Source organism: Zonotrichia leucophrys, chromosome 14, assembly GCF_028769735.1.
Source record: "Zonotrichia leucophrys gambelii isolate GWCS_2022_RI chromosome 14, RI_Zleu_2.0, whole genome shotgun sequence".
Taxonomy (NCBI): Eukaryota; Metazoa; Chordata; class Aves; order Passeriformes; family Passerellidae; genus Zonotrichia; species Zonotrichia leucophrys.
In genome coordinates, this window is record NC_088184.1 from 2,804,563 (window position 1) to 2,828,080 (window position 23,518).

The window sequence follows — 23,518 nt, forward strand, 5'->3', positions numbered from 1 at the left end:
CCCTGCCCTGCCCTGTCCTGTCCTGTCCTGCCAGCACTGACCGCTCTGTTCGACCTGTCCTGTCCTGTCCTGCCCTGTCATGCCGGCACTGACCACTCCATCCCCCCTGCCCTGTCCTGCCGGCACTGACCATCCTGTCCCCCGCTGCCACACATCCAGCCCCGTGCCCAGGATCCCCCACTCACAGCCGAGCCCCCCGGCCCGGCCCCAGCCGCGGAGCCCCGGGAGCTCAGGGCCGGGCCCAGCCGCCCCCGCAGAGCGCCGGGAGCCCCGGTGCGGGGCCGTGCCAGCGGTGCCTGCGGATCTCATCAGCGGTGGGGGCTGCCCGGGAGGACACCGCGGGGGCCGGGGCCGGCCTTGCCGTGCAGGCAGAACGCGTCCGGCGGCGGGATGGCGGGGATGGCACTGCCCCTGTGCCTGGTCCTCGCTGCTGCCCTGCAGGGCGGCCTGACCCGCGCCCCGGCGCCCCTGGCCCGCCCCGGCCCCCTGCTCCTGCGGCTGCGGCGCCTGGAGGAGCAGGTGGGTGCCCGGGGCGGGGACGGGGCGCTGCCAGCCTGTGCCAGGGGGCACCCAGCATTTCGGGTTGGGCAGGGACCGGCATGGGGCCATGCGTTCGCCCCACATCATCCCACTCCCTTGCAGTTTCTCCGGCTGCAGGAGGTGACGCTGAACCATCTCCAGAGCATCGCCAGCAACTACAACATCTCCTACAACATCGATGGACGCTTCCAGGCACTGGCGGAGCAGGCGGAGGCGGCTGACGCTGCCCGGGCCGCCCTGGGTGCGGAGCTGGCCCGCCTGGCCGCTGCTGGCCGGCGGCTACGGCGCAGGCTGAGGAGGCTGGAGGGGACAGTGAGTGCCCTGAGCCCCCCGCAGCCCCTGCTCATCCACCCCCCGGCCGCGCTGGTGGAGGCTGGCACCGACACCGCCCGGAGCCGGGGCAGGCAGCCGGAGCAGCAGCAGCCCCCGGGGCAGCCTGCCCGCAGCACCCCCAGCCCTCGCCCCCCGAAGACACGGCGGGGGCAGCAGCACCGGCAGGACGAAGGGCACCGGCTGCCCGCTGATGCCGGGCCTGGGGCAGCGCCCGGGGAGGATGAGGAGAGCCCTGAGGATGCAGCAGCAGCACCCCCGACCGTGGAAGCGATGCTCCCCACCACAAGCACGGCTCCCCAGGAGCAGCCCCGAGCCCCCCGGCAGCCGGGACAGGGCAGGCACGGCCCCCCCGCCCCGGTGCCCGCCTCCCCCGCCTGTCGCACCGGGTCGGTCCTGCTCTTCCCCGAGCCCTCCGCTGGGCACGGGGCCGTCCTGGCGCTGGGCCCTCACCGGGGGCTCAGGGCGGTGTCGCTCTGCGCCTGGCTGGCCACGGCAGCCCCTCGCCTCGGGGCTCTCCTTTCGTACGGCACCGGGGACGGGCCCAGCGAGCTGGCCGTGCTAGGCCTCGGTGAGGATCGCCCCGGCTCCGCACGGTTCATCCTGGGGCACGGGCAGTTCCGGGAGCTCCCGGCGGCGCCGCTCCTCGATGGCAAATGGCACCACCTGTGCCTCACCTGGTCCTCGGGCCAGGGCCGGTACCGATTCTACGTGGACCGGAGGCTGCTGGCTGCCGGCTCCGGCTTCCAGCAGGGCCATGGAATCCCCGCTGGTGGCTCGCTGCTGCTGGGCTGGGGGCAGCACGGCCCCAGCACGGCCCTGGGCACTGCAGAAGCTTTTGTGGGTCACCTGGCTGGGTTCGCTCTCTGGAGAAGGGCTCTCCTGCCCGGGGAGGTGGCCAGGATGGCGACAGGGCGGGGGCTGCCCCGCGGCCCCCTGCTCACCTTGGCCGATGCCTCCTTGCGGGGCGGGGTGCGGAGGGTGGCGTGTCCGTGCCTCTGACGAGGCTGGCAGCGGGAATGGTCACGGCGGGGTCACGGTGCTGCTCCCGGCACAGCTGAACCCTCCCGGGGCGATGGGACACCCAGCAGGGAGGGGTCTCAGAACAGCCACCACCGAGGGGGGAAATGGGTCTTGGCAGCCAGAGGGGGATCAAAGGCAGAGGTCGCCTGCTCCCAGAGGATGCACAGCCCATGGCTCCTATTAAAGCGCTCCTATCGTTAGAGAAACCCAATTTATCTCTGTCCTGCTCATTCCCTGCCGCGCTCGATGCCGCTCACAGTCGGGCAGGAGCTGCTCGGTACGGGCAGCCCGAGCGGGTGGTGCTGCTCGTTCCTGCCGCTGATCGGAGCAGGGGAAGCGGAGCAGGGACAGCCGTGACCGGGTGAGCCAGCGCCGGTGCCGGTGCCGATGCCGTGCGCTGCCGCTGCCCTCGGGCTCCTGGCGGGGCAGGGCTTTGGGCCGGGCTGTGCTGCTCCATAAGGCCAAGCACACTCTGCGGAATTTTGTGCCTGGAGACCTGCAGCAGCGTCCGCTCCCCGGCCGTTCCCGGAGCCCCTTGTTCCCGGAGGGCCGGGTGTGTGTATGGGGCAAAGCCTCGCACCCACCGGGGTCCGCTCAGCCCATTCCATTCCATCCCGTCCCATTCCATCCCCATTCATTCTGGGCGGCCCCCTGTCGGAACTACAACTCCCATGGTGCCTCGGGGCGCCCCCGGCAGCCCTACCGGGCACGTGATGGCGGCGGCGGCGGTCACATGACCGCGCGGCGGGGCAGGCCCGGCGGAGCAGCTGCCGCCGCTGCCCCGCATGGCCAACGTCGCCAAGAAGGTGTCCTGGTCCGGCCGCGACCGCGACGACGACGACGAGGACGGGCGTGCGGGCGAAACCACCCCGCTGCTGAACGGTTCCGGCCCGGGTGCGGCGGGCAGCGGCCGGCAGGTGGGTCCCGCCCCCGGGAGCGGGGGCTCCGCGCCGGAGGGAGCACGGAGCGGGCCGGGCTGGGACCGCGGGCTGCGGGCCGGGGCTGGGGCCGTGTGTGCGCCCCCTCCTCCCTCCTTGTCGTGTTTAACGCTCTCGTTGCCCCGGGGCTGGGCGGGGGCGGTCGGGGTCGCTCCGGGCTGGGAAAGCAGAACCGGGGGAGCCATGGCCGGGGCACGGGGCACTCACGGGGGAAAAGCTGAGCTGGGGCTGAGTCAGTCCCCAGCGGCTCCATCCCTGCTGTTCCCCTGCCCTGGGACGGTCCCTGGCAGCAGCACCGTGCACTGAGCAGGGCCCGGCTCCTGCCCGCTGGGGCTGCTCCTCATTCCGGGAATCTCGGCGGGATTGGGTTGGAAGAGACCTTAAATCCCATCCTGTTCTACCCCTCCGTGGGCAGGGACACCTTCCACTAAGCCAGGCTGCTCCAGGCCCTGCCCAACCCGGCTTTGGGCACTGCCAGGGATCCAGGGGCATCCAGAGCTTCTCTGGGCACCCTGTGCCAGGGCCTGCCCACCCTCATTTCCTACTGACATCTAATCTGGTCTCCTTTTGTTTTGTTTGAAGCCATTCCCCTTTGTTTGGTCTGTATATGTCCATGTAAAATTAATTTGTGCTAAATTAATTTCTCTTAAAAATACCTTTCTATGAGAGCCTGATGCCTGCCGTGCTGCTGACCACCAGGCAGGGCTCAGACACGAGAGCCTCCAACACTGCAGTGGTGCAGGGTGTCCTGTGGGACGGATGGAGATACAATGGCAAAAAGCAGGTCCAAGGTGGGCCGCGTCACAGAGAGAGCCCAGTTCCTCCAAGTTCTCCTTCCAAGTTAATCTAGGTTAATTAAGTGAGGAGAACTTCTCTCCAGTGTGCCCTCAGGCTGCCTGCCTGGTGTTCTCTCCCCTTCATGCAGCTCAGTGAAGAAAACTGAGGCCCTCAGCAGCTGTTCCAGAGTGAAGCTGAGGGTGGGAGGGCTGGGCTGGACTGGGCTGTGGATGGGAGGGCAGGGTGGGACCATGGAGCACTTTTGTGCCAGCCCCAGGTGGGACAGGCATTGCTTCCAGGTGGAATTCCCTGTGGAGAGTTTTCTGGGAGGCCTGAGCTTGGATAGGGAGGAGCAGTGCCAGATTGTGGCAGCTGTGAGCAGGGATGTCTGGCCCAGCACGATCCTGTGCTGCCCTGCTCCTGGGCAAGTCAGAACAGCAGCTAATTAGAGGGAAATGCAGGGCTCGTTAGGCTGGGAGAGCCTTGTGAGTGCTCTGGGAGCAGGGAATGGCAGCTGTGCCATGGCAGCTGCTCTGGGGTGGAAATAAAAGTAATCCTGCTGGGCAGTGCAGCAGAACCTCGTATATTTACAGCACACGGGGAGTTCTGGGGGTTTGAAGGGTGTTAAAGCAGGGATTAAGCAGATCTCATGGCTGGGGGTCATTGGGAAAGGCTTTTCCTGGTGGTTTGGGAGAAGTGCCTGAGGCCTGCATAGCAGGGGCAGCTGGAGTGGATACCCAGCCATGCCAATGTGATTTATTGGCACAGTGCAGGCAGGGTCCCAGCTGTGACAGGGCACCGGTGGCATTTTCCTTGGCAGGGAGGAGAAGGAGCACCTTGCAGGAGCTCCAGAGCACAGGTGCCCCTGGCAGTGGCAGCTGGGGTGTCTCTGTAGGGCTGGGGCTGTGTTTTGGTGTTGGGCAGTGCCTCTCCCTGTGCCCAGATGATTTTCAGTCGTGTGGATTGAAGCAGGAAGGCAGGACAGCTCTGGGGGAGAGATAAGGAGAGGCTGGAGCTGCTTGGGGAGATTTAAACCTGGGTTGTGTAATACAGTAAAAATGTCCCCTAGCATCACTTGTTCCCTTTGTCACGTGCTTGTTAAATGGAAATGAAAGTGATCTTCAGGTGCCCAGAGGAAACACGGGGCTGCAGCTGCCAGCTGAGAGGGACTGAGATGAGTTCTGCTGGGTGGGAGGTGAGGAGAGGCTGGATGAACACCCCTGTGGCTGTGAGGGGCCTGTCCTGAGGTCTGCTCTGCTTTGGGGCCAGCTGGGCTGGCCAAGCCTTCATCCTCTCACAGGGTTTTCTGGTGCCTGGAGCACCTTTTAGCACCAAAGAATGAGTTTTCCTACCCAGAGCCTTGCCTGAAAGGTGCTTGGTGTGAATCTGGTAGAACAGGGTCCCAACAGAGCAGCAATCCTGTCCCTGTCCCCTGCCTTGTCCTGGGATCTTGTGTTCTTCCAACATTCCATCTCATTCCCACTCTCATCCTCCTCCTCCAGGCCATTTCCAGGATGGTGGGGACTGTGATCATGATGAGCAAGGGCTGAGGGGCAGTTGTGTCTCTGAGCACTGTGCCTGCTGGGGGCTGTCCCTTCCCTCAGCCACGTGTGTTGGTTCTCAGGCTGGGAAGTGGGTGGAAAATGTTGGTAAGAGCAGCCAATTTCCATCATGAGGTATTTTTTGTGGAAGAACATTTCTCCTTCGCTACCATCAAAGATATTTGTGCTGAAGTGCCTTGATTTTGGGGTTGGTTTGAAGCTCCTGCTTCAAAGGGTGCCTGCAGCAAGGGCTCACCTCCATGAAAACCAGGCTGTGTCCTTCTTTGCCCCTTCTTAGCCCCTGTGTGTTTATTCTGCATCTCTGGGTGTTGCTGGTCTCATTTTCTTTGCTCTCAAGTTAGTGGCCAGGCTGCAATCAAGAAATGTTGGTGGGAGGAGGCAGAAAAAGGGAAGTGTGAGTGCTGGGGGAACCCTGATTCCTGGCAGATGGGCTGCAGATTGCACAGCCCAGGTTACTGGCACAGGGGCTGCCCTTGTGAGCCTGGAGGTGGCTGCCCTGGAGAGCCACTGCCCTGGGGTGGTGGCAGGAGCCTCCCCCAGCACGGGAACTTCAGGAGTTTTCTGCAGGTTGCTCAAACCATTGGGGAGTGTGGTCTCATCCTTGTGCTGCTCCTGTGCCAGGGGAAAGGCCAGGGCAATGCCAGCATTTCCCATCCTCATGGAGGTGAGGGTCAGGCAGCAGCTGTGCCCTGGCAGTGGCAGCAGGAGCTGGAAGCAAAAGCCAAGTGGTGACACCTTGGGGAGAGTCCTGGTGCTTTCCACCCTGTTATGAGCCTGGAGGTGAGGAGCCCTGTTCTGTCCTGCTGTGAGGCGTTTTGGGGATGATGCTGGGTGGGTTTGCAGCCTGTCCCAGCTGTGGCTGTGTGTCAGAGGAGGGTCAAAAAGGTGAAAAGCCCTGCAGCTCATCTCCCCTGTTCCCTGCCAGAGCCAGTGACAGGGTCCTCGTGCTGGTGACACACCAGTGACACAGCCTGGAGTCTTCCACCCAGGCTGGTACAAGGGGCAGAGTGTTCTGTGGCCAAGAGGGGCCCTGAGGGCTGGAGATCCTCCTCCTTCCCTCCCACAGCTTCTGTGGTCTGTGCTGGGCTTTATCTCATCAATAACGGAGAGTCACGTGCTGCCAGTTCCTTACTGAGCACAGGATGGTGACAAGGGACAGTGTCTAGGCTGAGCATAGGATGGTGACAAGGGACAGTGCCCAGGGGCCTCTCCTCATGTCCTGCAGGGAGGACCTGGCTCATCCCTGTGGAAATGGGCTGTGGAGCCCATTTGATCCTACTGATGGTTCTCCAGAGCAATGTTTGGGGGGCATGGCTTGGTTGCCTGGCCTGGGCCATGGGGATCCCCCAGCCTGGCTTGGATCATGGAGGTCATGCATCCAGGGCATGACTGGAAGGTGGTGATTGAGATCTTCTGCTAGATTTTTTGCATGTTGAGGTTGATCCTCAGTTTGCTCTTGCTGGTCTCAGAGTGGGAGCCAGCATGACAAAGGGGAAAGGGAGCTCAGGAGTCCCTGAGGGGGCTCCAGTCCCTGCTCAGAGCAGATCCCTGAGGGACAGACCCAGAGGAGCTTTGGGAACTGCTCTGCCCCCTGTTTGGTCCCAAATTCAGTTGTCACAGCCACAGGGTGAACCTTTGGCTCTGATATCTGAGCAGAAGTTCCCTTGCTGCAGTTTATCCACTGCTCCTTGTCCCATCAGTGCAAAGCTTCAGGGAATTCTGGCTTTGTCCTGTCTGTAACCCCTTGTTGGGTGTCTGGAGATGGCATGAAGAGCTCCCTGAGAAGCACCAGCTTCTCCTTGTGTATCTTGCCGTGTGCTGCAGCCCCTCTTGCTGAGCTCACTTTCTGTGTCTTTTCTGCCCAGGCAGCCCACACTGGATGCCAAGTCCCAGGTGTGCTATTGCAGGTGCCAGGTGGAGGTGTGGGATCCCTTCCCAGACCTGGCAGGGGTCTGGCACCACCCAGGAGGGGGTTGGCCACCTCCCCTCCAGGTCTGTGCCACTGACACCTCTTGCCTCACCCACCAGGTCACTGCAAGACTTTTTAAACAGCTACTTCCTGACCACTGGGACTCCTCCATCCCAGGTGCAGGGCTTTGTATTTGCCCCTGTTGCATTTGGGGGCTCTCCTGCAGCCTGGTGAGGTCCCTTGGGGAGCAGCCCTGCCTGCCAACATTCCTGCCCACCAACACTGATGATAACTTATTTTGCTTCAGACCAAGGCTCCAGACATCTCTTTGCAGAGCTCAGGATGAAATTACCTTTACCACCCAAAGGAGCTGAGGGCTGGCTGCTCCTGCCACTGGCAGAGTGAGGCTCAGAGTGTCCCAGAGCCTCTCCTGGGGCAGCAGAGCTGTTAACCCCTCTGTGCTCTCTGGGTTTTGGCAGCAGTGCCTGTTTTTATGTGGAAATGATCACAGCCCAGTCACACCAACATCACACGTCCCCAGGATCAGCAGCTGCCTTGGCTGAGTTTGAAAACATCCCAAGGAGGGCATTGCTCAGGGAGTCTTTGAGCTGTGCACAAATAACCTTTTCTCTTGGCTCCAGGCTGCCTGAATCTCTCCTTTTATCATTCTTGGGCGCTGCTGAAGTGTCTCTTTCCTGCCCTCCTGGCATGTGATCCTGTGGTGGTGAGACAGGAGCCAGGCCTCTCCTTGCAGATGCCACAGGGGTGCCAGGACTCAGGGGAAGGATATTAAAAATGTGCTGCTTGTCTGAGTTCAGCTTCAGGTTCCACTGCTCCTCCTTTTCCTCCATCTGTGCTTGTGTCCTGCTCAGTCAATGGGGAGTTGAGCTGCTGTGTCCTGGCTGCTCTCTGCACAGGGAAGGAGGGAACAGGGTGGGATGTCACTGGTTCGGCCACATTTGATGTTTCTGCAGACCTCCTTGCTAACAGAAGGAGAATTTTCCCTGAAGGGCTGGTCCTGCCTGAGCCCTTACACAAGGGACATGGCATGAGTGACATTTTCCATCTCCTTGCCTTGATCTTGCCCTGGATGTGTGGCACCTACAGGAGCCTTAAATCCTTGTGCTTCCTCAGTCCTGGTGGCGGTGTGTTCCTTTGCAAGGTGTCAGCTTTGTCCCTGGGACAATGTGACCTTCCCCCTCCCTGGGATGGTGGGGGCCTGGCTGGGATCTCAGAGCAGCTGGGCACTGGAACAGGCAGTTCCTGTATCCAGCTCATGGCCCTAAATTCAGGGAGGTGACAGCTTTGTGTGTACCCAGCTCTTAGAAATCCACTGTGGTCTGCCCTGACTGCTGGAGAAGGCTCCACCTGGATCACTGAGAGTGTGGAGCTATCAGGGACTAGAAGCAAAGCCCAGGCTGGTTTTGCCAAAGCAGTGCGTGGCAATGGCAGCATGGAGCACTGTGGGGCTAAAGGGCACCAGAGAGGGTTTGAGAAGCTGGGGCAGAACCCATCTGCAGGTCAGGGAGTGAAGGGGAATGTGGAGCAGAGGGAAAAATGGGAAAATAGGTCAGGCTGCAAACACAAAGGGATATTCTTGCTCTGCAGTGAGTGCAGGGCTCCCAGCAGCAGCTCTGGCCTCACGTTCCAGACAGGATTGGGGGGATTAAAGCAGCGAGGGGCTGGGGCTGGGACCTGCCAGCAGAGACACCAACAGGCCAGAGCCCTGCTATTGTCCTTACCCATCCCTCTTTTATCCTCCAGTTCTTTAACCTGGCAGCTGGGGAGGGGTGAGGCACTGGAGGGGAAGATCTTAATGCTGAGGAATGGTGTTTGAGCTGTTCTTGGGGACAGTGCTCAGGTCCTTGTGCATCCCTGTGGGGCTGGAGGGGTGACAGCAGCCTGCCTGCTCCAGCTGGGTCCCCCTGTGGCACTGCTCAGCTGCAGCCCAAGCCCCTGCTTGCCTCATCCAGGAGACAGAGGTGCCCAAAAAGTGAAAAAACTCCCGTGCTGTGCAACTGCACAGTAAAAACCCTGAGTGATCACCAGTGAAAGGAGAAGCTGCTGCCCAGAGGGAGATGCAAATGCTGCTCCCCAGCATCGCACCAGGGCTGGCTCAGAGAGACACCAGAGTCGCCAGGGCTGTGCAGGAGCAGTGTGCCCACTTCCTGCTGTGTCTCCTGGCTGGCAGCCAGCCTGGCTGTCACTCTGGTCCCAGCTGCTCAGGGGGTGACAAACACTGACGTGATGTGCTCCTCTCCTGGCTGGTGACCGCTCCATGGAGCAGATGGCAGAGCCAGACGTGTCCTCGGCTGTCCCCTTGCTGCTGGCTGGGCCTGGCAGCTGAGGGCACATCGTGGTGAGCTTGTGGCTGTGCAGGTGGCACGTTGTGCAGGGGCTCTGTCCCTCCCCAGCCCCAGGGCAGTGTGGAACGTGCTGCTCAGCACAGGACTGTCCATGCCAGGGGCTGGTGGTGGCCAGTCCCCAGTGAGCCACTGCTGCTGGCACTCCCCAGGTGAGCTGGCTCTGCCTCCTGACAGGTTGGAGCAGCTCACCCAAACCCTGGCAGGCTGCTGCTGCCTCTGGTTCCCTTCAGGGTGTTGGATGCTACCTCCTCTGAGAGCAGGGTGCTGTGTTTTGGGGGGCAGGCAGAGCTCAGTGAGGGAGGCAGAGCACGAGCATCTTGCAGCCCTGCTCATCCTCCTGAGAGATCTGAAGTGCTTTCAGGAGTTGACCTCATTTCCCCTTCTCTCCCCAGCTCACTCCTTCCTCCTTCCTGCGCATCGGGCAGCTGAGCAATGTGGACCTCAACGAGGACATCCATGAGCTGGTGAGTGGCACAGAGAGGGACCCCCTGTTACTGGGACCCCTTCCCTTCCTCCAGTAACAGCTGCTGCTGTTCCCTCCAGCACTTCTTCCTGGGCTGGGTGACCTCAGCTGCTGCTGGCCCAGGGGCCCCTCTGGGATCCTCAGGAAATGCCCTAATTCGGAGCTGGGAACGATCAAAGGCGTTTGGGAAACAGAATTTGGTTTCTGCCCAAAAACATGGGTTTGCTTGAAATAGCTCCTTGCTTTTGGCCTAAGGAATTTCCTGCTGAGGTGAAAGGTTGCCCTCCACTGGGGCATGGAATTGCTTGTGTTCAGTGCCAGGTTAATGTGGTGAGGGTGCACCCCTGGTCCAGCTGCCTTAAATCCCACACATCCACCAAAAGTGGTGGAAAATCATCCCAAATCCCTGCCTGCCAGGCAGCTTGCACCTGCAGTCCTCTGTGCATCTCCTGAGCATCAGAAGGAGTTAAACCAACAGTTGCATGTGGATGGGAGGGCTGGACTCTGACCTGACCATCCTGAGCTGTGCATCCCATCCCACAGGAGACAGAGGTCCCTCGGCAGCGCCCCAACGAGATCCCCCACAATGAGAAGCTGCTGTCACTCAAGTACGAGGTAGGTGCCCATCTGTCCCATCTTGTGTCTGCCCTCTGGGGTGCAGCAGGTGAGGTGTGAGGGGCCAGGGCTCACAGCTGCCCCATGAGGGTGGTTTCAGTGCAGAAGGGGTGGAATGGAGGAAAGAAAATGGTAACAGGAGCAGGGTGAGGGGCTGAGGGCAGCACTCCCCACATGAGGGTCTCTTTGCCTGGTGGTAGACAATAACAGCATCTCCCTTCCCCAAACTAGAGCTTGGACTATGACAACAGTGAAAACCAGCTGTTCCTGGAGGAGGAGAGGAGGATAAACCATGCGGTGAGTCTTGCTGGGCTGCCCACAGCTCATCTCAGCTGGGCTGGACAAGGGAAGCTGCTCCCCCTGCCTGGCAGCTGGGGGCTTCTCTGGGCAGAGGAGGTTGTGCTTAAAGCCTAGGTGGAGCTGGGATGGGTTATGGGCACTGAGCAGCTGGTGGCAAGCTGTGAAACCACTGGATCAAGGACCCAGCATGAGGTGGTTGGAGTGGGAGCTAATCTGGGTGCACTTGGTGGCATGGGACAGGTCCCTGAACAGAGGGACTTCTGGAATCATGTGAAACATCTGCCCTGGGGGCTTTGGGAATCAGGGCCCCAGCAGGAACCCCAGGAGGATGGGCCTAATAGAGACAGGCAAGCTAGAAGAGCACCTTAGAGATCCCACAGAGGAACAAGAACACTGCTTAAAATCAGAAAATTGTGTCCAGGCTTCGCTGGGTCAGCCAGCATTGGTACTCCCTGGCTCTCCTCAGAGCTTCCCAGGCTTGGGAGCGTGCTGGGGATGGTGGCAGGTGTGCTGGGGTGCCCTGGATGGCAGGGTGCCCTGGGTGCCAGGCTGGCTGGCAGCAGGCTGTGAGGGCTCCTGCCCCCCAGGCTTTCCGCACGGTGGAGATCAAGCGCTGGGTGATCTGCGCCATGATCGGCATCCTCACCGGCCTCGTCGCCTGCTTCATCGACATCGTGGTGGAGAACCTGGCTGGCCTCAAGTACCGCGTGGTGAAGGACAGTATCCTCACACAGCACTGCCTGCTGGCACCTCTGGCATCTCTGGGAGCTGTGAGAGGGGTCCTGGGGGAGCAGGGCAGCGCTTCCTCGCTCCAGTTTGGTGGCACAGACTCTGCTGCCCTGCAGGGCTGAGCTGTGCCTGGGCACTGCTGTGACAGAGGAGGCTCATTTCAGCTGCCCTGGGTGCTCCAAGTGACAGGGGGCTTGTGAATGGCATCCCTGCCCATGGTTGGAGCTAGATGGTTTTTAAGGTGGCATCCAGCCCATGTCACCCTGTGATTCTGTGAGATGCTGTGCTGGGAGGGATGGTGCCCAAGAAATGCTGGCTTTTCCTTGAGCTGCTGCCCCAGACATTGACAAGTTCACAGCCAAAGGAGGCCTCTCTTTCTCCCTGTTACTCTGGGCCACCCTGAATGCCAGCGTGGTGATGGTGGGCTCTCTGATCGTTGCCTTCATAGAGGTAAGAGTCTGGAACTGCTCTGGCTTCTTTACATGGGCAAAGCAGGATGATGTTTCCACAAAACATTCAAAATTTTGTGACCGGTGAATGTGTTTCTGCCAGTTTGGCTCCTGCTAGCCCCAGCTCCTCGGTGCTGGCTCCAGCTGTGCTGGGGGGTTTCTGTGGGGCTGGCAGGCTGCTGGGGTGTGCTGGCAGCCTGGGGCAGAGGCTGTGCTCCAGCCTTGGGCAGGGGTGCAGCTCTCCCAAGCCTTGGCCCTAGCTCAGCCTCTCTGTGTTGGGTGTACACAAGTACCAGCACTGACCAGTCTGGCTGGGTGTCTCTGGAGGACAAGCCAGAGTCTGGGACTCCCTATGGATCACTCTAATCCACAGTGCCTTCCTTGTGGCTTTGCCTTTGTTCTCCCTGGCCACCAAGTGTGACCTTTCTGTATCTGTGACAGGGTGGGGAACACCTGAGTGTCCCCAAGAACCCATCCAGCTCCTTTTCCTTGCCAGCTCCTTTTCCTTGGCACATTTGCCCTTAGGAAGTGGGTGTCTCCCTCAAGCCCATCTCCAGAGCCTGTTGATAAGCTTTGGCCTCACCTCAGAGCCACCCTGAGGGTGTGCTGTGTGACAGGGCTAAGGTGGCTGCTGTGTCCCCACCCTGTGTGTGACAGCTCTCCCTGCTCCCTGCAGCCCGTGGCAGCTGGCAGTGGCATTCCCCAGATCAAATGTTACCTCAATGGCGTGAAGATTCCTCACGTTGTCCGGCTCAAGGTAGGAAGCAGGAGGTGGTGGGATGGCCTGGGGACATTGTGTGGTCCTGGAGTGGCCCCTGCCCACCCTGTGGCACAGCAGGAGCTCCCACCTCCACAGCTGTTCCCCCCAGTGCCCAGAGGTTAAATCTCCTGCCCTGGTACTGGGAGGAGCAGCTTTGGGTAGACTTCTGCTCTGGCCAAGAAGAAAATTTACCAACCCTGTTTGCCACAGTGGTGGGGATGAGTGTCACGAGTTCCTGGGGTCATTGGCTCCTGCCATGCCTGGGGCCCACTGGGTTTGTGTCCCCTTTGGCTGCCATGGCCCTGTTCCTCTGCCACCCCTATGACATGCTGTGTCCTTCTGTGTCGTGTGCCGCCCCTGTGACATGCTGTGTCCTTCTGTGTCGTGTGGCACCCCTGTGACCTGCTGTGTCCTTCTGTGTCGTGTGCCCACCCTGTGACCTGCTGTGTCCTTCTGTGTTGTGTGCCACCCCTGTGACCTGCTGTGTCCTTCTGTGTCGTGTGGCACCCCTGTGACATGCTGTGTCCTTCTGTGTCATGTGGCACCCCTGTGACCTGCTGTGTCCTTCTGTGTCGTGTGGCACCCCTGTGACCTGCTGTGTCCTTCTGTGTCGTGTGGCACCCCTGTGACCTGCTGTGTCCTTCTGTGTCGTGTGCCACCCCTGTGACCTGCTGTGTCCTTCTGTGTCGTGTGGCACCCCTGTGACATGCTGTGTCCTTCTCTCCTGTGCAGACCCTGGTGATCAAAGTCTGCGGGGTGATCCTCTCGGTGGTCGGCGGCCTGGCTGTTGGGAAGGTGATGTGCTGCTGATGTGCTGGTCCCTGCTGCTGGCACTTGTGTCACAGCCTGTCACCATTCCTGTGCTGGGGGCCCTGTGGTGACTTCCCAGTGTTATTCCCTGGTGTCTGCTGGCCAAGGAGCCCCTGGGGCACGTGGTGCCACCGTGCCAGCCTGTGTGTGGCTTGGCTGAGGGCAGAGAGCAGCAGCCCCTGTCCATCAGTGGCTGTCCCTGCAAACTGTAGATGGGAGAGAGTTGGGTGCCCCATTGGGACCTTTCTGGCAGGCTGGGATTGAGGGCAGGCAAGGGAAACACTTGTTTCCTCAGGAGGTGGGCAATGGAGGCACATGCCAGGATAAGGATTTCGTTAAACCATGGAATGGTTTGGGTTGGAGGAGATCCTAAAGATCATCTCATTCCAAACCCCTGCCGTGGACAGAAACACCTTTCACCAGACCAGGTTGCTCAGAGTTCTGTCCAACCTGGTCTTGAACACCTCCAGGATGGGAAGGGGGAAAACATCAGGGTCTGTATTTCCCTGAGGGAAATGCTCCCAATCCAGCCTCAGGACTGCAAGCTGGTGAGCAGCATCCAGCCATGCCTGATCTGACTGTGCTCTCTGGCCCCTAGGAAGGACCCATGATTCACTCTGGATCCGTGATTGCTGCTGGCATCTCCCAGGGAAGATCCACGTCCTTAAAGCGAGACTTCAAGGTTGGTGTGGAGCTCCCAGGGGTTTTGCTGCTGGTGCCCCTCTGTGCTGCTCCCACTGGTGGCTTGGCCTCATCCCTGTCATCCTCTGGGTCTTGCCTAAGCTCAAGGCCATGGCCAGCCCTAAAAATGTCCTCTCTGCTGTTTCAGATCTTCGAGTATTTCCGCAGGGACACAGAGAAGAGGGATTTTGTGTCAGCCGGAGCTGCCGCCGGCGTCTCGGCCGCCTTCGGTGCCCCCGTGGGTCTGTGTCTTATTTTATTATTAATAAGGGATTTTTTAATATTATTTTTATTTTTATATTATTTTTATATTATTTTTATTTTATATTACCAAAGGATTTTTTACAGAAGAGTCTTACTGAAATATGAGATTATAAAGTTGTATTTCTTTAAACACTGAGACAAATTTTTTTTTTTTTTGGAGTACAATGATGTGTTTAGTTTTTTTGGCATTTTTTTAAGAGTTTCAGTGATTTTTTTAAGGGTTTTTGGTGTTTTAAAGGTCAAAGTTAAAGTTCTTGGAGATTTGATATTATGGTCTTCTCTTAGGTATGTTCAAAAGTAGAGTAAGTTTATAATTTGTAATTCTTAAAACAGGTTGAACTTAATTGATATCTTTTAAAAGCTGCTGTAATTTTGTAAGGTGTCGACTTTGCTTTAAAGCTGTATTTTTTGTGGTTTGACTTTTTTGTTCTGCCATCTTCTATTTTAGATATTTCTAGGGTGAGATTTCTTGTATTTTTGATGTTGAAATTTCTAGTCTAGTATTTTGAACTTCAGTGATGACTTTGTCTTGAGTCTGGTTTATTTCATTTCGAGTTGGTGCTTTCTGGCACTGAGCAGTGCCTGGACATGGAATTCCTCAGGAGGCTGTTCCCACCTGCTTGGAGGCAGCTGTTGGGATCTGCATGGGGCACTGCAGGGACCTTCCAAGTTTTCCTGCCAGGCCATGCAGGTGTTGGCCCTGCCCAGACTCCAAATGTTGCCTCCTTGAGGTGGAAAATGGCAGTGGGGGCTTTGCTGTGGTCAGTGCCTCACTGATGGCTTGGTGAGCCTGCCTGTGACAGGGTCTGGGCAGTGTGGGCACATGGCCTGGGTGCTTGGCTGGGGCTGTGGCACATTCCCTTGTGTAGATGTTGTATCTTGTGTTTTAGGGGGTGTCCTGTTCAGCTTGGAGGAAGGAGCTTCCTTCTGGAACCAGTTCCTGACGTGGAGAATTGTAAGTGCTGGAAAGCAGTGGGGAGCTGCTGGTTCTGGTGTGAGGCATTGCCTGTTCTGGGTGCCCTGATACCCCTGCTCCAGGGAACAGCTCCCCTCCTGTGCCCTGCTCCTCAGGGGCTGAATTTGGGCCTGGCTGAGCTCCTTTCCCCAGGGCAGCAGAGAGGCAAAAGGAGAAGCCAGACCCTGGTCAGCCTAAGCTGCCCAAAGTGCCACCGCAGGGAATGTGACCTCCTGTCCCCAGCACACCATGGGCACCCAGCCCTGCCCAAGGGCCTTGGGGGTGGTTTGGGCCATGTGGTGAGGAAATGGGGCTGGGGGCACTGGCAGTGACTCTGGGCTGCATCTCCTTGCAGTTCTTTGCCTCCATGATCTCCACCTTCACTCTGAACTCTGTCCTGAGCGTTTACCACGGCAATGCCTGGGATCTCTCCAGCCCTGGGCTCATCAACTTTGGCAGATTTGACAGCGAGGTAGGCACAGGTATTCCCCATGGGGAGGGGTTAGACACAGCCCTTAGCAGCTTTGGGGACATCAATTTGTCTATAATCTCGATCTGCAGGCTCTGCCTGAGCAGGCTGTGGGGTCTGGACACATCTCAGCTCCACCAGCCCAGCAGAAGGAACTTCTGTTCAGTTCTGGGCTGTTCAGGAATTTCTGTTCAGCTCTGGGGCAGAGTTGTGCTGTCCCAGCAGTCAGAGACTGACTGTGGGACTGCAGATGGGCCAGGAGATGTGAAACCCACTTCTTTCTTGCTTGCAGAAAATGGGATACACAATCCAGGAAATTCCTATCTTCATCTTTATGGGAGTGGTTGGTAAGAGAACGCTGCTCTTTCCATTTGATTAGTCTGAATAGCTTCCTCTGTTCTCTGTCTGGGTCTAAAAGGCTTTGGTGTCCAGTTTCCTGGGGGAAATGGGGAATCCATTAAATTCTGGAGCAGAGGCTGCTTGTGGGGCTTGTGCAGGGATGAGAGCTGGATCCTGGCCCAGCCCCAGGAGCAAAGTCAAGCCCCTTTAACCCGTGTTGAGCAGGGTCAGTGCATTGCAGGCCTGGGCAGCCCCTTGCTGCCATGTGAGCTGCCCTTATCCCCATGGATTTGGCCTGTCCTTTGCCTGCCTGGTGCCAGCCTGTGACATTGGCACCTGCTGCTGGTGCCAGGCCAGGTCCTGGCTGGCTGCAGGGACAGCACCCACATGTGCTGCTGGTCACTCTGGATGGGTTGTGGGTGATCTTCAGAGGTTCCCTGTGTGGTGGGCAGCCTGGGCCCTGCGTGCTGAGCTTTTCCTGTCTCCCATTTGCAGGTGGGATCCTCGGGGCCCTGTTCAATGCCCTCAATTACTGGCTGACAATGTTCCGGATCAGGTAAGAGCCCACAGGTCATGAAGGGGATTGATGTGGGTTCTGCAGTCCCTCAAAGTGGCATTCCCACATGCAGCAAGGCTGGAATCTCTCATTTAATGTGAGCAGCAGCAGTTCCTGAAAGGTGCCACATGTCTCTCACTGCCTGGGGCTGTGACCCCCAGCATCCCAGCAACTGCTCTGACCCTGCCAAATATTTCCCTCCAGTGACTAGAGGGCCCAGAGAGGTGCAGGCATTGCAGACCTGACTGTCATGTGCTCTGAGAGGACTAAGAGAAGGGAGAGCGCTGCTAAAGCAAACTGAGACCAGTCTGACCCAGCCATTACCTGTCAGCAGCTTTTCAAGCAGCAGCTCGGCCTGGCAGGGTCTGGGCAGGGAGCAGAGGCAGCCAGACTGTCATGTGCCTGATGTGACATGGCCAGCCAGGCTGTGCTGGTGCTGCCCACAGCCCTGGGTGCCACTGTCACTCCTCTGTTCACAGGTACATCCACAGGCCCTGCCTGCAGGTGGTTGAGGCCATGCTGGTGGCAGCAGTGACAGCGACTGTGGGCTTTGTCATGATTTACTGCTCCAGAGACTGCCAGCCCATCCAGGGGAGCTCTGTGGCATATCCCCTGCAGGTAGGACCTGCTGCAGAATGCATCCAGGGTGGGGGGCTCAGCAGGGAGACAAGACCCTGCTGGGTTTGGGACACTGCACCTCACAGTTGATGCCTCCCATGCAGGCAGAGCTGGAGACACAAGGATGCTGTGGGTGTCCTCCCTGCCCAGAGCTGCCTCCTCACTGGCACACATCCCCCAGCCTTCCCTGCTACTTCCAACCCTTTCTTATCTTGCCTTTTCAGCTTTTCTGTGCTGATGGAGAGTACAACTCCATGGCCACTGCCTTCTTCAACACACCTGAGAAGAGTGTGGTCAACCTGTTCCATGACCCTCCAGGTCAGTGCACCCAGCAGGGAGGGCTTGAACATCAGCAGAGAGGGTCCATGTGTGCCTTGGCCCCTGCTGGGACAAGGCAGAGCATGATCAGCCCCTCAGGGCTTCACAGAACACTGTACTGCAGAGGTGCAAGGAGGAGGGATGGGTGCTGTGCCTGCTGGCACCTCTGAGCTCAGCCAAAGGGCTGTGGGGCCAAGGACCTGGTTTGGGTTGTGCACATTTGCAGGCTGTGCTGCTTCTGAGTTGTGTGAGAGTGTCTGACCCTTGCTGTCTGTCTGAAGTCTGTCCTGGAAATGTTGTTGGGATGTTTTCTTAATCAGCAGGGCCACTTGCCCCATAATGACTTTACCTTCTGGGCAGGTTGTGGAGGTGGATCTTGGGCTTTGAATTTGTTTGAGAAATACAGAATGGTTCCCAGGTTCTAGCTCCACTTTCCCTGGACCTGGTGTAACCCCAGCATCTCCTCTGCCTGCTGTGGAATCAGAGTTGTGTGCCCAGCAGGGAGATGCTCAGCCCAGGGGGTGCAGCTTGGCCCCCTGCAGCCAGGAGATGACCAAGATGTCCATCCTGTGGCTCGGGGCTGCTCCTACAGTGCTGGCTCCTCTCTGGCTCAAGGCTGCTGTCTGAAGGAGGGGTTGCAAAGTACTTGTTTAAACCAGATTGAGCTGCTCAACAATCCCAAAATAGCACTTAGCTGGGTTGTGGGGTCAGCAGGGTCTCACTGGGGTGGCACAGCCTGTGCTGTGGGACAGCCTGGCACTGGCTGGAGCTGCTGTGGAAGCTGCAGGATGGGAGGGACTTTGCAGGACATGCCCTGCTCAGTTGATCCCAAAGCTGGCAGTGGGATTCTGTCCCCCCCCAACCTTGTCCTTCAGCCATGGCAGTCCCTCCCTTGGGGCTTTGAAGTTCACCATGGGAGTCTGGGAACCACAGGGCTGGGAGGGGACGAGTCATGAGATGGAGGAATGGGATGTGAGGGCTTGGGATGGCCCTGTCTGGGTGGGGGGTGCTGAGGGGGCAGAAATAACCTGGAGAGCCAGTTTGAAGGGCTGTGCCTGTGCTGCCAGGGCAGGAGGGGCAGCCCAAGAAGAGGGGCTCTCTCTGCTGGGAGGGAATTGTGGGGCTGCTGCTGCCCATCACAGAGTCCCCTGGCTGTGGGACCAGCACTGACTCTGCTCTGTCCCCAGGTTCCTACAACCCCATGACACTGGGCATGTTCACACTGATGTATTTCTTCCTGGCCTGCTGGACCTATGGCCTGACAGTGTCTGCAGGGGTCTTCATCCCCTCGCTGCTGATCGGGGCAGCCTGGGGGAGGCTCTTTGGCATCTCCCTGTCCTACCTGACCAAGGGCTCGGTGAGTGCTGCCTGGGCAGCCCTGGCACCCTGCCCTCCTCCCTCGCTGCTGGGCTGGGGCAGGCTCAGGCAGCGTGCCTGGAGCTGGCTGACAGCTCTGAACTGGGCTGGCTCCTTGCTTGGTGTCTTCCTGAGCTGGGTCTGGGCCTCCCCATGTTCCAGTGGAGCCCTGCCAGCAGCTGGGTTGTTCAGGCAGCTCTCCCCACTTTGGAGGGGGTTTGGGGGCCAGGACTCTGCTGACTGTCTCTGAATGCCCTGGAGCCAGCAGGTGACTTGGCTCCTTTTCTTTCCTGTGCTCAGATCTGGGCTGATCCTGGGAAGTACGCCCTGATGGGAGCTGCTGCACAGCTGGGTGAGTCCCCCATGGCACAGGGCTAAGGATGTCATGGGAAAAAGCACTCCCTGCTTCCCTGACAGCTCCTTACCAGCTGAAGCCTGGCTGTCAGCTTCGTCATTACCCTGCCCAGCACAGGGAGGGCTGGGCTCACCCAGGGCAGTCCTGGATCACTGAGAGATTCAGGGCCCTCAGGTGCTCTGTGATGCCCTCTGTGACTGTGTTCACAGGGGTCTTTGGATGAGGGAAGAGATGAGGATCTGACTCCATGTTTCAGAAGGCTGATTTATTATTTTATGATATATATTATATTAAAACTATACTAAAAAAAGAAAAGATTTCATCAGAAAGCTAGCTAAGAATAGAAAAAGAAAGAATGATAACAAAAGCTTGTGTCTCAGAGAAAGAATCCAAGCTAGCTGACTGTGATTAGCCATTAATTAGAAACAACCACATGAGACTAATCAGAAATACACCTGTTGCATTCCACAGCAGCAGATAATCATTGTTTATATTTTGTTCTGAAGCCTCTCAGCTTCTCAGGAGAAAAAATCCTAAAGAAAGGATTTTTCAGAAAATATCATAGCTACAGCCCTCACTCTGTGTGGGTCACTTGGGGGTCACTGAGAGCTTCAGGGCCCTCAGGTGCTCTGTGATGCCCTCACTCTGTGTTTCCTTGCCCCTCTAAACCCCCTGGGTGCCTCTGGCAGGTGGGATCGTGCGGATGACCCTGAGTCTCACTGTCATCATGATGGAGGCAACAGGCAACGTCACCTATGGCTTCCCCATCATGCTGGTGCTGATGACAGCAAAGATTGTGGGAGATTACTTTGTGGAGGTGAGGGCTGCTGTGCTCCCAAGGGCTGGGGGGCCATGACAGGCATGTGCTCGCTCTAAGGGAGGAGCTGCTGCCTGGCTGTGGCCTTTGCCACCTCACCAGGCCTCTCCTGATGGCTTGGCTCTTGTTGCAGGGGCTGTATGACATGCACATCCAGCTGCAGAGTGTCCCCTTCCTGCACTGGGAGGCCCCAGTGACATCCCACTCCCTCACAGCCAGGTAGGTGGGCTGGGCATGGCTGTGGCAGCAGCCTTTGCACCCCAATGTTGGCCTGAGCTGGGAGTGGAGGTGGTGACCTTCTGGTTGCAGGAACCTGCTGTCCCCTGGTACCACAGCTCAGCTTCTTCCCCAGCAGGGATGTGATCTGCAGTGTGTTCCTTCCTCTCTCCCTGGCAGCTTTTGGGGCCTGAGGAAGGCAGCAGCACTGAGGAGTTGAGTGTGTTGTGGGGGATATTTTGGGTGTGAGGGTGCTGAGGCCCTGGCACACGTTACCCAGAGAAGCTGTGGCTGCCCCTTCCCTGGAATTGTCCAAAGCCAGTCTTGGAGCAACCTGGGATAGTGGAAGGTGTCCCTGCCCACGGAAGGGGTTTGGAATGAGATGAGCTTATAGGTCCCTTGCCAGCAGGCCAGTGTGTGATTGCAGGATTCAGTGTGTGCTGCCTTGGGGCTGTGTTTCACGCAGAGCTTTCCCTGCAGGGAGGTGATGAGCACTCCTGTCACCTGCCTGCGGAGGATTGAGCGCGTGGGCACGGTCGTGGACATCCTCAGTGACACCTCCTCCAACCACAACGGCTTCCCCGTGGTGGAGAGCAACCCTGACACCACACAGGCAGGCTGGGTGTCCCTGGGGAGGGGATGGAGCTGGGGGCTGGCTGCAGTGGGGACCCTCACCTCACACACAGTGCCTGTTGCAGGTTGCGGGGCTGCGGGGGCTGATCCTGCGTTCCCAGCTCATCGTCCTGCTGAAGCACAAGGTGGGTGCTGCTGCCTGGAGACTCTGGGTTGTGTCTGCTGTCCCAGTCCTGTCTCAGGCCCATTGCTGCCTGCCCTGCTCAGCTGGCAGAGGGACCTTGTCATCTCCCTCAGCTCACCCAGGGGAGTGATGGGGTTACCCCAGCACCATCCTGCACCCCTCTGTGCTCACAAACCCTGAGTGAGTGGCAAACAGGCTGTGCCTCTGCACATGGTCCATCTGTCCCACCCTTCTGCCCTTTTTCCTCCCTGGCCATGGGCATTGTCTTGGTGCCTGTGAGCTCTGTGGGACAGTGCCCAGCCCTCTCTTTCCTGCCCAGGTTTTTGTGGAAAGAGCCAACCTGAGCCTGGTGCAGCGGCGGCTGAAGCTGAAGGATTTCCGGGACGCCTACCCCCGCTTCCCCCCCATCCAGTCCATCCACGTGTCCCAGGACGAGCGCGAGTGCATGATTGACCTCAGCGAGTTCATGAACCCCTCGCCCTACACCGTGCCCCAGGTAATGCCCAGGGGCCCCCTGACAGCCCCCCAGGGCTCAGGGTGGGCAGTGGGGGCTGCCTGGGGGTGCTGCAGCCCCCCCAGCCCGTTGTGCCTTGCAGGAGGCGTCCCTGCCCCGTGTGTTCAAGCTCTTCCGAGCGCTGGGCCTGCGGCACTTGGTGGTTGTGGACAATCGCAACGAGGTGAGTCCCTGCTCGCTGTGTGCTGGCAGCCTGGGCTCCTCCAGGGCACAGGGACACGCTGTCCCCAGGCTCTGTGTGAGCCTGTGAGCTCCCTGTCCACATCAGGCTGACCCTGTCCCTCTTGTGGCAGGTGGTGGGAATGGTGACCCGCAAGGACCTCGCCAGGTACCGGCTGGGGAAGGAGGGCCTGGAGGAGCTGTCTCTGGCACAGACGTGAGGCAGTGTGGCCCAGCAGAGATGTGCCCTGGCCCCTGGGAGCTGGGGACCCCCTTTTGCAGGAGGTGGGGAGAGGACTGGGCCAGTCCCTGCAGGTGTCACAGTGCCTGGAGCACTGCCATGGCCGTGCTGCCCCGGCCCTCCTGCCTGCTGCTGCCTTCCCACGTCTACTGCCTCCTCTTGTCACCCCTTCCTCTGCTTCCCTGAGGGATCAAAATTCACCCTTGGCTCTGTTAGCTCCTGGAATAGGCTCTCCTTGATGGTTGGGTGAAGGCTGGAGTGTTCCATGGGGAGCAGGGCTGCCCTACTGAGCTGGGCACGGTTCTCTGACACCACACGTGGTCTCTGTTGCCTCATCCACCCAGTGTGGGCTGTCTGGGACTTAGCCCTGCCCAAGCTTTGGCTGCAGGGCTTGTGAGAGGAGCAGAGGGGACACCATGGGGCTCCTTCCTGCCCCCAGGCCCCATTCCCTGCTGTCCTGTAGTCCTGCTTGCTGGGTTGGGCTGAGCTCTGGGGCTGCCTCCCTGCTCCTTGGCACTGAGGAGGGGGACATGCCCTACTTAGCTGTGCAATAAAAGGGCTCCCCTGGTTCTGCAGCTGCTGCCTCTGGCTCTTTCTTGGCTCCTTCAGCCACTCTGACCCAACCCATGTGTGGGGAGACACCCCTGGGATTTGGGGCAGGGATGGGGAGGGGAGAGCTGCCTGCACTGGGGAGATGTTGGTCCTGCAACCTGTGCCCCTCTGCCACTCCTGCAGTCCTCCCACCACTGATGCTCCCACACTGGGATCCAGAGTCACTCCTGGGGCATGTTCTGGCCCCTTCCAGCCCCCTGGGCCCTTCTAGGCACCCTGAACCCCACCACCAGTCCTGGATTTGGCTGGGGGTGGGAGCAAAGCCAGCCCTGGCACCTCACTTTTCCTGTCTTCCCCCATCCTTGCTCCTCCCCTTAGCATTGCCCTGCCCCCTGCCCTGGGACTGCCCCTTCCTCACCTGGTGCCTGGAGAGGCTTTTGACTGCAGGGTCTGTGCTGAAATAAAGTCTGTTTGTACTTTTATTGTGCTGCTGCCTGTCTCTTGCTTCTCTTCTTCCCTTGAGCTGAACTGAGCCCTGAACCTGCTGCTGGGAGGGTACAGGCTTGGGGGTGGCTGCATCCTGGGCTCAAGGCAGGGCCTGGCTGCCCCTTCCCGGTTTATTTTCCCTTTCAACACCAACACAAAGCAGAGGATGCCTCAGCTGGGCCCTGGTAACAACCAGGCTGTGGGGAAGATGAGCCGGCCCTGCTCTGGGGCAGGGGAGCTGTAGGGCACAGTGGGTCCCCCAGGGCAGTGCTGGGTCCCCCTGTGTGCTGACAG

General features: G+C 59.0%; 2 protein-coding genes across 2 annotated transcripts; both read left to right on the plus strand.

Annotated features, from left to right (window-relative positions):
• Window positions 1-21: 21 nt before the first annotated feature.
• PTX4 (pentraxin 4) lies at window positions 22-2,219 on the plus strand. Its single transcript, XM_064725512.1, has 2 exons — window positions 22-519; window positions 643-2,219. Exons 1-2 carry the CDS (start codon window positions 391-393, stop codon window positions 1,870-1,872), a joined length of 1,359 nt encoding a protein of 452 aa, XP_064581582.1. The 5' UTR covers window positions 22-390; the 3' UTR covers window positions 1,873-2,219.
• A 387-nt stretch (window positions 2,220-2,606) lies between these two features.
• Window positions 2,607-23,198, plus strand: CLCN7 (chloride voltage-gated channel 7). Its single transcript, XM_064725511.1, has 25 exons — window positions 2,607-2,810; window positions 9,838-9,909; window positions 10,452-10,523; window positions 10,755-10,820; window positions 11,411-11,543; window positions 11,893-12,002; window positions 12,678-12,758; window positions 13,494-13,556; window positions 14,170-14,253; window positions 14,401-14,494; window positions 15,407-15,471; window positions 15,827-15,943; window positions 16,233-16,287; window positions 16,775-16,835; window positions 17,315-17,453; window positions 17,678-17,771; window positions 18,959-19,128; window positions 19,428-19,479; window positions 20,172-20,299; window positions 20,433-20,518; window positions 20,996-21,128; window positions 21,214-21,273; window positions 21,592-21,768; window positions 21,869-21,949; window positions 22,080-23,198. The coding sequence occupies exons 1-25, from the start codon at window positions 2,679-2,681 to the stop codon at window positions 22,164-22,166; spliced, it is 2,412 nt and encodes an 803-aa protein (XP_064581581.1). The 5' UTR covers window positions 2,607-2,678; the 3' UTR covers window positions 22,167-23,198.
• Window positions 23,199-23,518: the final 320 nt, after the last annotated feature.